Here is a 13,927-nt window from a genome sequence, read left to right on the forward strand (position 1 = left end):
TACTCTGGTTGGATGCCATCACAGGTATGGTGGCCAGCTGGCTGCTTTTTAACTTGCATATTTAAGAAAAATGGGCTGCATTAAAAATATGATTATATATATATATATATATATATATATAAAAATGTTATTCAATGCAGCCCGTTTTCCTTAAAGGAAATTGGGCTGCATTAAAAAAAAAATAAAAAAAAAGAAACTTAGTTGAAGAGTTGGTAGTGGTCTTTGTTGGACCACTGCCAACTTCCAAAATTCATTTTCCTACATTCACAAAGCAAATGGGTTACCGCCTCATTTAAAGAGTCAGTAATCTATCAATAATCTGCACCTAAATTGTGGTCCTAAACCAAAGATGCACAGTATTTCAAATCACAATTTGGAAGGGCCACACAAACGTCCCTTCCGAAATGTGATTAGATAGGCCTTTCTAAAGCCATTTTGCAATTCCACTTTTGCAAATTAAGCACTTACTAAATGGCAAAATAAGTTAGTACACAGTAAATCATTTAGCAATGACAGACCATGTGTTTTAAGGAATCGCAGGATCTGCAACATCTAAACGGCTTCATAAATTTGGCCCTAATTTCTCAGAATGGCTAGGGGTTGAATGTGGGTAGAAATAGGACAACAGAATAGTGTTAAATTGTGCCTATACCTGAGGGCCTCTTTTAATGTGACAATATATTAAATTAAGTCAGGAGTTTACTGGATTACTTCCAACAGCATGCCAGAACCATTACTGAAGGATCCGGTTGTGTCATAAAAACTGATTTAGGGGCGAGTTTGTTTGGTTAGAACATCTGCCTCATTCCTACATTCACATTAGGGTGGTTTGTGGGTGACTTGCAAAACTTCACTAATAACTAATAGCTAGCTGGCCATCTATATAATTAGGGTGCTAGATTGTCCTATGTGGCAGAACTCCCCTAATGGGGAGCCTGTCACATCGTGTTTTTTTTGCTACCTGTGAGAATATCACAAACGGGCCTCCCAGTTCCTAATAACATTGTTACACATTTAACAAACTAACTGTTCAGCTATTCAGCTTGAAGCTCACACGAGTCTGAGTTCTGTTACTCGGACACCAGTAGCTGCTCAGAAGCTACCAAATCCTGCGGAACTTTTGATTCTGACAACTAAAAGTCTTCTAGCAATTGGTCAGAATACGTTAACCACACAGGTGGCCACCTGAAACTAAAGGCTGTGTTTTAAAAGTGTTTATGACATGTCTAGAGAATAAGGTCAGGTTTGGATCTTTCAGTTGTTCTGTACTTTTACATCACAATTGTTCTGTGAGTGAAAGACAATATTGATTTGATATAGAAAAAGATACAACACCCTCTTACCTTTATGTGATCCGTCATCAGCTGCTTCTGTGCATACAGAAGTGAACAGTCTGGGCACTTAAAAACAGACACCTTTTGGTTTTCAATATGCTGATCAAAATGGCGAAAGAGCAGGGATTGCAGGGTAAATACTGTGTCACACATGGAGCACTTATAGATGGTTCTAAGAGGAAGGAAAATTCAACAGTGGTCAGTAAAAACTATGTGACTTGAGGTTAAATGTATTTCATTGAACAGAGTGATTTACCAAACCGTAGTTTGGCTAGCTGGAGAGTTGCCCGCAAGCAACCTGTACCTCCATGTAGGTTTTTATTATATTGGAGGCTGCTACAATTGTATAGTAAAATACTCATCCACAATTGAGGTACGTTAGCCACGGATATTGGGTATGTGCTGTTAAATCTTATACCAGTAACCAGTGTGCCACTCGTGTAGAAACCGAAGAATACAACTGGTCGAAAGCATCTGACCAGTGACCAAAAGCTATCAAACTCAGCTTCGTGTTCTGCCACCACTTCGGATTTTTTTTAATCATCCTTACAAAGAACTGTACTTTTTTGTGTAAAGTTTTCACTATCTAGGTTTTGATCACTTGATTATTCTGATTTGGGGACACTAATGATAGACTTGTACATACAAGCAAAATACACTTCACTTATCACCTCAAGTGAGAGAAACTGCGGTTTGCATTCCAACATTTTTACTTTCATTTTATCTCATTAAATTATTATTATATGCAATATGCACGATATTGTAAACACAAGAAAGGACAATTGAAAATAAAGGAAAATAGGAGGAACCAAATAAAAGGGAAAGGATCAATTTGAATTCATTTGTAAGGGCATAAATCAAAACCTAAGAAAACGTTATACAGCCCTACGTTTTTTCCAGTCCATCTTTTTAGTATTAAAAAAACAAACTGAACAATTGAGAAAGTAAATGAAAGAATACATTTAATGTTTTCAACCACAAAAAAAAAAAAATTAGTGAATGGAAAGCATGGTAACTGAAATTTACAAATTAGTTAGAAACTGGAATTGCAGACTGACATACTTGCCAAATGAGTAACCTTTAAGAGCACAGACTCGTCCTTGGGAGATGTATTACTTTCTCCAAGAAAAGATCCTACCCCAGCCCAAACAATTCCTTTCTTTCACAAGACAAACTGCGGCCAAGATTGAAATGTCATTGTATTTATATTGGAGCATTTCTCCACAAGTTTACACGTGGGAATTCTCTAGAGAGTAAATCTAGCAAGAGGAAAACCGAGCGCTGGACACAGGTAAAAGCACTGAGGTACGATTCAGGATCGTTCACAATGAAACAAGGGAATGTCAATTGTTACTTCCTAGGCCATCACATCAGAGGTCATTATATTGTGGTCATTACACTACGAGTACCAACACACTGCATTTTATTACATCGGGTGCCTTTACTTCGTAAAGGAATTAAATTACATTTTAATTTTAATATTTAATGAACTTATTTCTATTACATTTAATTGGCTTATTTCTAACTGGCACATTTAACTTACCCTAGTATTGCATGGTGTAGAAATGCTCACAGGGCCTGGAAGTTAAATACCACTTGGGAACTGCAGCACAATTTGAGCTATCCACTACAAGCCAACCCTGTCTAGCCTGACTGCTGCACTGTAAAATCTGCAGTGTAATCCATTAAAATAACCCTTTCTATTGAGTTAAAAACCTTCCTTTAAAATGCTAATAAACCACCCTCATATTATCCTTGTATTAAACAAGGTTGGGTGCATGGTATTTAAAAGTGGGACATGCAGAAAATTTATATTACCATGTATTTAAAGTGATAAGGCCCAATAAGTTATTTCCACTGTGGCAGGCCTAGCTGTCCTATATAGAAGGCCAGAGTGCATATTAAAACACTAATACAGCTAAATCAGAAAAAGGACTAGGTAGAAAAAGAATGAAACCACTTTTTAATTGCTATTAAAAATCTATTTCGATGATGAAGTTTGATTAAATATTAAGGAAAAGTAACTTTTAGAGTGCTTGAAGTTCCTGAACGCTAATTTGCTTTAGCACTTCAGTAACTCCCAGACTGTGCTCAGCTCTCGAATAGGTGTGAACGAGGTGTGAAATGCCATGCAGGAGCAAACAGGCTGACCTGAATGAACTGTGATGACTTCTCTGAACTTCCCATAATATTCTGACTAAGGGCAGTGGGCATTTAGTCACACCTGTCAAATCCTGATTTACAGGTCTATTGAGCCACATGTAACACTTGGGCAGCTCTTGAAAGGGAGAGAAGAGGATGCCAAGATAATTCTCGTGCATCCCCTTTCTGGTTGATGAAGGACCCTGTTTTGGTCCTACCACACTTCGGTCTCTGGGTTTGCTGTGGGAGCAGAATCCACCGGAAGGCAACAAGCTGCAAGAGGTCTTTCCCTGGAACTGCCCAGCTGACCAGTGGCAACTGGACTTTGCTGCTGGCCTTGGCTTGATACCCAGAGAGTCTGCAAGTGCCCTCCCATGAGATTTTAGGGGGCATAGAAGTGTAGTCCTACAGCTGATTGGGACTAAAGAGGTGGAAGGGTTACTCCATCACAAACGCTTGTCAAACCCATCTGCCAAACTCTAAATCAGGCCCTAAGTCTCAAGGTAAAATCTTTAACCAGGAAAAACCTTCTTGGTGTATCTGACATGTGCTCAAGTGCGGTCGGCTTCAAATCAACAATTTATTCTTTTTTTTTCATTCTAAAATGTAAAAAATGCATATCTACGGGTTTCCTTTGTCGTATTTTTGTCATTTTGTTTATAAAATTTTACTCTATTTTTTTTGTTGGTTTGGGATTTTTATTACTTACTGCTTTGTGCCATAGCTATCAAGGACCTACGTTTAGGTTAATTTAGTGACTTGAAAGGTTCAAGCTGAGAAGAGATGTGATTATTCCTTGAGGTCGGCAGTCACCCACCCCACATAATAATACAATTTCTTTAAAAAAATAATGTAATATTTTAAAATACCACTGCCTTACACCAAAAAAAAATATTACCCTATACTCTGCCAATCCTGGAGCACTAAAAGTACTTGCTACTTCGATTCACTCATCTAAACCCTAACACCTCCTCGCTACCCCATATACAAACCATCCCAAACCCCATAAAACTCACTTCCCCTATACAATACCCACTCCCAAGCCCTAAAATCTCCTAACTACCCTATATACTAGACACCCCTGAGCCCAAAAATCATCTAAGTGCCCCTAAACACCAACCATCCCAGAGCCAAAACACTCCTTACTACCACTTTACTATCTCTGAGGCCTTAAAACTCCTATTTACTTTTACATTACCCATCCATAAACACTAAACACCCACTATGTTACTCATACAAACTTAAAAAATAAAAAAACATTTTTAGAATACTTATTCATTAATAAATGAGATAATATTTAATTTCCATTTAATTACTTAAAAGTAAGGAGTATGTTACTTACCCCGTAAGCATCTGTTTGTGGCACGTAGTTCTGTAGGTTAATATGCACTACATACTCCTGCCATCTAGTGTTGGGTCCGGACTTGTGCAAGTTGGTCTTCTTCGACGAAGTCTTTTGAGTCACGAGTGACTCCTCCTCTTGGTGACATTGCGCATGGGCATGGACTCTTTTGTTAGATTGTTTTCCCGCAGGAAAGTGAGAAATGAGTATAAGGTATGTGTTAGTAATGCGATGACTGTTAATGTAAATGTATAATCTAACTGCAACGGCCACAGGCATCCAGGGAGGAGGGAGGGTGCATGTAAATCTACAGCACTAGATGAAATGAACAGTTGCCTACAGGGTAACATATTCCGTTCAATGGCATGTGTGGCTGTAGATACGCATGCTTTTCACAGACTGTAAAGCAGTCCCTCCTTAGAAACAGTGGCTTGCCTCTGGGAGTTGCAGTAGTCTGAAACAGGGTACATAGCAGTGCCTGACCTACACTGTCTTATTTGGCGTGCAAAAACATCCACACAGTAGTGCTTGGTGAAAGTGTGTGGAGTAGACCATGGAGCTGCCTTACAAATGTCAGCTATGGGAATTTTTCCAAGAAATGCTATAGTAGCTCCCTTTTTATGAGCGGAATGTGCTACATGTAAAGGTATTTTGGCCCTAATGTAGCAAGTTTGAATATGTTGTGTTGCCTCTATGAGGTAGAGAAAATGCTACAAAGAGCTGTTTAGTTTTCCTGAAATAAACAGTTCCAACTATGTAGGTATTAAGAGCTCTTCCTACAACAGAATCTGACTGAGGGGGAAAAACTGGTAAAGGTTGTTCTAAGGTAAAAGCCTAGAGCTCTTTAACATGACTGAATGAGTTAATGGTAAATAAGAATGTCACTTTCCACAAAATAAATTGAAGTGGGCATGGGTGTAGAGGCTCAAATGGGGACCCATGAGTCTAGTAAGAACAATCTAAAGGCTCCAGGTGGGTGCTGGTGGAACCTGTGGTGGGATAACTCATGAGTCCTTCCATGATGACTGGAATTTTGAAAAATTAGAGATGCTGTCTATTTTGGAGATAGGCAGCTATTGCAGCAATGTGTAATTACATGGAAGAGTACGCCGGCTTTGCATTCCGTATGTGAAGCAGGTAGCAAACAATGTCTTGCACCATGGCTTTCAGAGGATCAATTTGTTCGGCTTGAAAATAGCAAACAAAACTCGTCCAGTTTGCCGCATAACAGGCTCTAGTGGTGGGTCTACATGCTTCCTTGAAAATGTTCATACATTCTGGTGCTAAGTTAAGGTAGCCAAACTTTATGACCACAGGAGTCAAAGTGCTAAGTTGAGGGTTTAGTGTCTGATTTGTCCTGAGTGAGAAGGTCAGTCCTGTTGGGGAGCTTCTCCTGAGGAACTATTGAGAAATCTAGCAGTGTTATGCACCAAGGCTGATGTGTTCAGGTGGAAGCAACAAGGATCAAGGTGAGATGCTTGCCTGAGCTTCCAAACCAGAAATGGAATGAGAGGGAGAGGCAGAAAAGTGTGGGCAAATATCCCTGACCAATGCTGCGTGCCCTTGGATAGTGAGTATGGGTACCAGTAGACCAAGTTTGTGCATTTTGCATTTTCTGCTGTGGTGGAAAGGTCAATCTGAGGGAACCCTCACTTTTGAAAGTATGGAAGATGGACTTGTGGGTGGAGTTCCCATTGATGTACTTGTTGCTTCATCCATGTCTGTTCCTAGAAGGTATTCTGACAACAGGTGAATGTTGTGGTGAACAGTTTACTTTCTCATGGTTTGAGACAGGTGTGACAGTTGTGAAGACTGTCCACCCTGTTTTTGTTGATAATACATGGCTGTCATAGTGTCCGTCTGGACTAGGACAACTTTGTGAGACAGGTAAGGAAGGAAAGCTTTCAGTGCTAGGTAGACTGCCTGAAGCTTCAGGTAGTTGGTATGTAGGAACTGATATCTGGTATCCAAAAGACCTAGTACTGTCAAGTTTTGTAGGTGGGTAGCCCAACCCGTCTGGGATGCGTCCGTGGTGAGAGTGACGTGAAGAACAGGGTCTAGAAAAGGCTGCTCCTTTAACAGATTTTTGGTGTTCCACCACTGCAAAGAACAGTGAATGTTCAACACTAGATCTTCCAGATGAACCTGTGACTAAGACCACTGGCGGGCTAGACATTGCTGAAGAGGACACATATGTAGTCTTGCATGGGGAACTATGGCAATGCAAGAGGCCAACATTCTTAGCAGTCACATGACTGCCCTTACTATGAGTGTTTGGTTTGACTGGAACTGGGGAAGAGTTGCCTGAAAGTTCTGAATTCCAGCAGGATTGGGGTAGGCTAATCCTAATTGCATGTTTAAGATGGCCCTTAAATATGGTTGAACCTGTAGTGTTTGTAGGTGAGACTTGGGGATGTCTTCACTGGCTCCCAGTGGAGAAGCGAATCAACTTCAATCTACTTACCCACACCTAAAAGGCCCTTCACAACATCAGACCGGCCTACCGGAACCATTGCATCTCCTTCCACAACCCTGCCAGGCCACTATGATCCACCCAGCAGGCACTGGCCGCCATCCCAAGCATCCGGAAAACAACTGCCAGAGGAAGATCTTTCGCCTACCTTGCAGGGAAGAGCTGGAACAACCTGCCCATGCACCTCAAACAGAGGCCATCACTCACCATCATCAGGAAGAACCTCAAGACCTGGCTCTTCGAATGAGGCACAGACCAACCACCAGCGCCTTGAGACCCTCACTAGTGAGTAGTTGCGCTCTATAGGAACTGATTGATTGATTTATAGTAAAGCCTAAGCTGTGAAGAAGATGTATTGTCATCTGAGTGTGTTGCTGATGATGAGTGCTGGCTTTGATGAGCCAATCATCCAGGAGGGAAGACATGGAGATTTTGTCTTCGCAGATGTGCTGCAACCACCGCCAGGCATTTTGTGGACACTCGAGGTGCAGTAGTCACCCTGAATGGAAGCACTTTTAATTGATAATGTTTGCCTGCTATGACAAATCTTAGGTATCTTCGGTGAGCAGGTTGCATTTGAATGTGGAAAATGGCATCTTTTAGGTCTAATTTTATCATAAAATCGCCCTGTAGCTGAAGCGGAATGACCAGATGGAAGTGTTCTGGAAGGATGTCCCTGTTTAGAGGTCTCAAATCTAAGATTGGCCTTAGAGACCCATCCTTTTTGGGGATCAAGAAGTATAAAGAGTATATATATATAGTGTTGAAGAGGAATGGGCTCTACAGCCCCTTTGAGAAGAAATGTTTGATGCTCCTGTGATAACCTGTAAATGTGAGATAGAATCAACAGCTCCAGACAAAAGCCAAGTTGGGTAATGGCTAGTACCCATCTATGTGTGATGATGGTATTCTAGCCTGGGGGAAATAACTGTAGTCTGCCCCCTGGTGATGTGTGGTCAGGGAGAAGGTTTGGGTAGTCACTGCTTTGCAGTGTGCATTGCTCTGCGTGCAGAGGTACTCCTGCCTCTACCCTTGTTGTTAATTACCCTAAAGGAGCCTCTATAATAGCCCTTGGTGTTGGCAGACTGGGTTTGTTTCTGTTGGAAAGTGGAAGCACCTGTGGAGGTGGATATTTCCCACTGGAGTGAGTTTGCAAACGTTCCCATTGCCTTGACTGTGTTGTGTCCTTTTTCATTTTGTCAAGGGTAGAATCTACCTGAGGTCTAAAAAAGTGCTCTCTATCGAAAACCATATTCAATGCTGTCAACTGGACCTCTGGTTTTAACCCAGAACACCATAGCGATGCATGTCTCCTAAGGATGACACTGGTATTAATCCCTTTGGCTGCAGTATTTGCTGCACAGAGGGCACATCGGATGGAGTTATTTGTGATGGCTTGGCCCTTAATGACAATCTGTTGGCCCCTCTTTCTGTGCTCTTCCAAGAGTGACTGCATGAGTTCCTCCATCTTGTCCCAATGGGCTTCATCATAACAGCCTAACAGGGCCTGACAATTGGTGATCGACAATGGTTGGCGGCTTGAGCAGCAACCCTCTTCCCAGCAGCATCTAGATGCTTAAATTCCTTTTCAGGAGAAGGAGGCTAATTACAGTAGCCTGACTGTTTGCCCTCTTACGGTGGTTGCAACAACAGAGTCAGGTGGTGCTTGACTCCGGATGAACAAGGGGTCGGAAGGTGTTGCTTTATATGGTTTGTCCACCCGATGGGTAATGATGCTTCCTCGGACTAGCTCTTTGAAAATGTCCTTGGCATGCCTCGTCATGGCAGGTAGCATGGGCAAGAACTGAGTGTCTCTGTGTGTGGAAGCGAGGGTGTGACAAAGAAAGTCCTGTTTGTGGATCTTTTGCGTGGCAACACGGGCAAAATCTGAAAGGTGTACATTCCATCAGAAACGCATCCTCGATGGAGCCAGTGACGCACGGAAAGGTAGGCCCGAAACAATCGGCACCTTGGATTGACAAAGTTCAAGAGAAGCGCAGAAGTGGAAAAGCGCGATTGAAAGCAATACTGTTGAGGACAGTAAAGAAATCGAAGAAATATACCGAATGGAGTCGAAAACACAGAGTCAAAGCACAGGTCTGAACAGCGGAGAGTAAACAATCTAACAATGGAGTTGATGCCCATGTGCAACATCACAGAGAGGAAGAGTCACTTAACTCTGTTACTTGAAAGACTTCTTCAAAGAAAAACAACTTGCACAACTCCGGACCCAACAGTAGATGGCAGAAGTATGCAGAGCATGTGCATCTACAGCCGCACATGCCATTGAACATTATTTTTCACGTAATTACTCAATCAGGGTTTATTGAGCGTGGCTACTCACTCGTGAGGGTCTCATGGCGCTGGGGGAAGGAGGGGTTGTGTAGCATCCATCACTGAGGTGGTTCTTCAAAGAGCCATGTCTTCAACTCCTTCGTGAAGTTGAGGAGGCGGTAGTCTGTCTGAGGTGGAGCGGGAGGGCATTCCAGGCTGTGGCTGCGATGTGGGAGAAGGAGCGTCCCCCTGTTCTTGTTTTCCTGATTCCTGATGCGTGGTACTTCAGTGAGAGAGAGCTGGGCTGATCGAAGGGTTCTGTGGGGTACGTGAAAGTGGAGTCACCTGTTCAGGTAGGCTGGCCCGATGTCATGGAGGGCTTTGTGTGCGTTGATGAGGATCTTGAAGGTGATTCTTTTTTCTATTGGAAGCCAGTGAAGTGTGTGCAGGTGTTGGGAGATGTGGCAGTGTTGGGGCAGGTCGAGGACCAGTCTGGCAGCTGCGTTCTGGATATTCTGTAGTTTGCGGGTGAGTTTCTTGTTGATCTCAGCTAGAGCGCGTTGCCGTAGTCCAGACCGGTGGTAATGAGGGCATTTGTGACGGTCTCTCTGTGTTTGAGGGGGATCCATTTGAAAGTCTTGCATAGGAGGCAGAGGGTGAGGAAGCAGGGGGATGTGACTTAGCTGATTTGGCGGTCCATGTGGAGTCTGGAGTCCAGTATGATCCCGAGGTTTCAGGCTTGGTTGGTGGGGGTGGGCGGGCTTCCGAGGGTGGGTGGCCACCAGGAGTTGTTCCACACATCGGGATGGGGGCCCATGATGAGTACTTATGTCTTGTTCGTGTTGAGTTGAAAGCAGCTGTTTTTCATCCAGTTGGCAACTGCTCCCATGCCTTCGCGGAAGTTGTGTCTGTCTGTGTTACATACACTTATGTCAACTCAGTGGCATTAGACATCACACTCTTGTGAGCCAACCTGAAAATTCTCAGCTAGAGCAGGGCTGGTCGCAAACGAGGTGGGCCCTCACTACGCTACAATAAAAATAGAAATCCTCCAGCTAGAGGTCCAAACACTGAAAAACTGGCTTGCCACAATAGCAGAGGACACCAAAAACTGATTTCAAAAGAGCAATGCATGCACTGTGGTAGTCCCAGAGAAGGCAAAAGGAATACAAAATTTAGTCATCAACACAATCCAGCCAGATAATTTTTCCCCAAATTTCATCACTGATACCTTATACCTGTTCCTCGACTTTTTTCGGTTTCTCCTCAATCTTGGCGTCAGAGCCTTCTCCCTGTGCCAACTTGGTATCATCAGGGTTCTCCTTCTTGCTCAAGAGACCTAGGTCTTTCAGGGATGTCTTCAACTACGTCATGGGATAGTGTGCACACCTTTGTTTTTCCCTTGTCTTCAGTGTCTTTGGCTGGAACTCCCGCAAGTTGTACAATCCTCTGTGATGTGTTCTTTCGGGAGACACAGGTTGCAGACCTCACATGTGCCAATCTGGGAGTACTTACTGTAGAACTGTAGGAAAAATCTAAAGGGGGTATGCTCAACCCGCTACCTTCATTATCAGACCCTCGAGGTCAACGTGGATTGCAACAGGTTCTGGCCTTGGAAAAAATGTGCCCAACTCTTCGATGTTGCTATTGTACCCAATGGCATTCTTTTGTTTTTTTCCAGACATTTTGCTCCTAAAACTCAGTGAAAATCTTTGAAAATATTCTGCGTTCCTGCTCAGCTTCCAGATCCAATGGCAGAAAAAAAGAATTTGTCTAAACAAACGGCGTCCATACAAATGGGCTTCCTGGGTGAGCGTCAGACGTCACAGATAAGGACCTGGAACACCAAATGATCAACAATGCCCACCAGATGGCGGAATGAAAAAAACAGCATGTAAGTCCAGAAAAGATTCATGCTGAAAAAAGTATTTTTAATTAAAATAATATTATTTAAAACATTCTGTTACTAAGTGAATAGTTTTATCATATTTATATTGGTAGGCAAGGATCAGCATTAACCAGCAGCATGGAACTTTTATTCATGAACTGTTGAAATTAGGATGAGACAGAACAACAAAAACTGAATATATATTTAACTTCGAAAAATTAAAATAGAAAGTAATATAATTTTATTCTTACTTTGGTTCTCCAATCTTGACACCTGGGTGTTGTGTATACGTATGGGAGTGCGTGCTGGGCGCAGATTTGAAAGCCATGGGACAAATTGGACATTTGTAGAAAACTTCACAATGAGCACCTTGAATGTGAGCCTTAAGAGAAGCCACCTCTGAATACACAACGTTGCAATGAACACAGCTGCAAAAATAAAAGGAAGCACATAGTAATTAATGGAGGCACCCATTAAGGGAAAATATTTACATTTCAGTGTTTACATTTGAGAATTTACTAAGCCATTGTGGCAATTTAAAAGTAAATTTAATTCTGAGAACAGAAACACGAAACAGCTCAAGAGGACTGAAAAATAAAGCAATCAGAAATAAATGCACTCAACATGTATAGATTAGCCCAGTCCTTGCATGTGCTTACTCATGGAGCATGTCTTAATCGTAAAAATGTATGTGCACATGACACAGATGTGGAATAGTAGATGTACAGTGCAATGATTTACTAAATCCAGGCAGTGATTCCTCACTCAACCATGCAATTTCGAGTTAAAGGCCCCGGAGTGGGGAACAACAATGCTGACCTAGGATTAAAAGGATCCTTCCGCATGACTAGCTCTATTTCCAGGGACTTTTTCACTTGCTCTTAACCCTGTGATAAATGGGGTCAATCTGGGTTGCGAATGTGTCCTGCCAAGAGTGACTTAAAGCAGTTTTGCGGCAGATGCTGGAGGAGGGGTTTAGGGTTTGGATGGACTGTTGCCCCTGGCGGCCTGGATGCTGGCGGCCCGATCCTCTGTCTCGAAAGGACTCAAATGCTTGCTATGGTTGAGTCACATTCTACCATTGCGTCTGTTGGTGTCCCCTCCCGAAATCACGAAAGGGGTGAAATTGTTGGCAGAACTGGAGCACCAGCAGTTGGGAGTGTACCCAAGTGAGCATGTCGTTGTCCCGCAGTCCTTAAAATGCTCTAGGTCAGTTTTTAGTAAGACGGACTCTGACGACCCACCTAGCTTTAATGGACAAGAGGCAGACGATTTTTTAATGCTACAAAAGCATTGTGTGGTAGCACGCTGTCGTTTACAGACAGCACATTTTCTCTTTAAATGGTCACTAAATTTGCTTTAGCATACAGTTTTACTGATAACACTATACTGAACACAAAGGATAATGTGTGGGAACCGGGTTTCAGTGAATATTTTTTGGCATCACCAAGTAAAGTGTCTTGATTTGTTCTGATCCTAATCATCATTGTTTCCTTTACATTTCAGAACTACAAAAAATGTGCTTCATTTTTGCTCTGTTTATTTACAGGGTTTACATTTTGTTGTGTTTTATGAAAAAAAAAGTATGAAAAAATTACATCTTACAGCCTTTCCTTTCACACTTCATGTACCCCCAAGCAAGATTGTCACATAATTCACTTTTCTTTCTCTGACTGCAAAGTGTGAGGAGTTTGCAAACACTAGTCCCAATGTTAAAATAATAAGCAGCAGAAGACATAGCTTGACATTGGACCTATGTCTGTAAAGCACAGCAAACGTGACTAGATAAATACAGAATTTAAATGCATCTTTATATACTAATAATTGGACTTTCTAGAACCCACCAGTGGGTCACATCCCACACTTGGGAAACCGTGATCTAGGCCGAAACCACCTAGTCTAGAGAATCTGTTGGAGCAGCTCCTAGCATGGCACCAAAGCACCATGTTGGTGCCAACCGTTCTACCCAGGCAGTCAGACGTGCCCATGCCCAATCGAATAGAGTAGCTCATCGTATCTTGTCTATCTTGAATAATGCATTGGAGGCTTAGCATTACATCATTTGGGACTGAGGGCAAGATATCCGACACCATGTCCCAGAACACAAAGGTGAATCTCCCCAGGAGGCAGTTAGTATTTATGGACCTGAGGGCAAGGCTGGCCAATGAGAACATCCTTTTGGAGAATGCCTCCATGCGTTTTGACTCTGTCTGCTGAATGGTCGGAAATGCATTGGGGTTCAGAAGGCTGCTGGCCTGTACCACCAGGCTTTCTGTTGATGGCTTTTGGAGAAGGCAGGGTCCCTCCAGAGCAGGCCTTTGCAACCTTTCAATCTTCCTGTTGATTGGTGGGCAAGACCCTGGTTTTGCTCACATACCAAGTGTGTCTGTGAGCGCATCAAAAAATTGCAATTGAGGTTTCTGGCTAGTTTGCCCGGGATGAAGCACTTCTGTCTACATATTAGACTTTGCCTC

The 13,927-nt window shown here is 42.6% G+C and overlaps 1 protein-coding gene across 5 annotated transcripts in view; it reads right to left on the bottom strand.

The window, feature by feature from the left end:
• The window catches only part of ZNF532 (zinc finger protein 532), a 213,703-nt gene that overhangs the window by 62,031 nt on the left and 137,745 nt on the right, over positions 1-13,927 (bottom strand). For all 5 annotated transcript variants that reach the window (XR_011200972.1, XM_069220276.1, XM_069220267.1 and 2 more), the window contains 2 exons: positions 11,705-11,881; positions 1,344-1,506 (listed from right to left, as the gene is read on the bottom strand). Coding sequence is in view for 4 of the 5 variants with exons in the window: in XM_069220276.1 (XP_069076377.1) it covers positions 1,344-1,506; positions 11,705-11,881 (340 nt within the window). In the remaining variant the exon portion in view is untranslated. The remainder of the gene's footprint in view (positions 1-1,343; positions 1,507-11,704; positions 11,882-13,927) is intronic.

This window comes from Pleurodeles waltl, chromosome 1_1, assembly GCF_031143425.1.
Source record: "Pleurodeles waltl isolate 20211129_DDA chromosome 1_1, aPleWal1.hap1.20221129, whole genome shotgun sequence".
In the NCBI taxonomy this organism is placed as follows: domain Eukaryota; kingdom Metazoa; phylum Chordata; class Amphibia; order Caudata; family Salamandridae; genus Pleurodeles; species Pleurodeles waltl.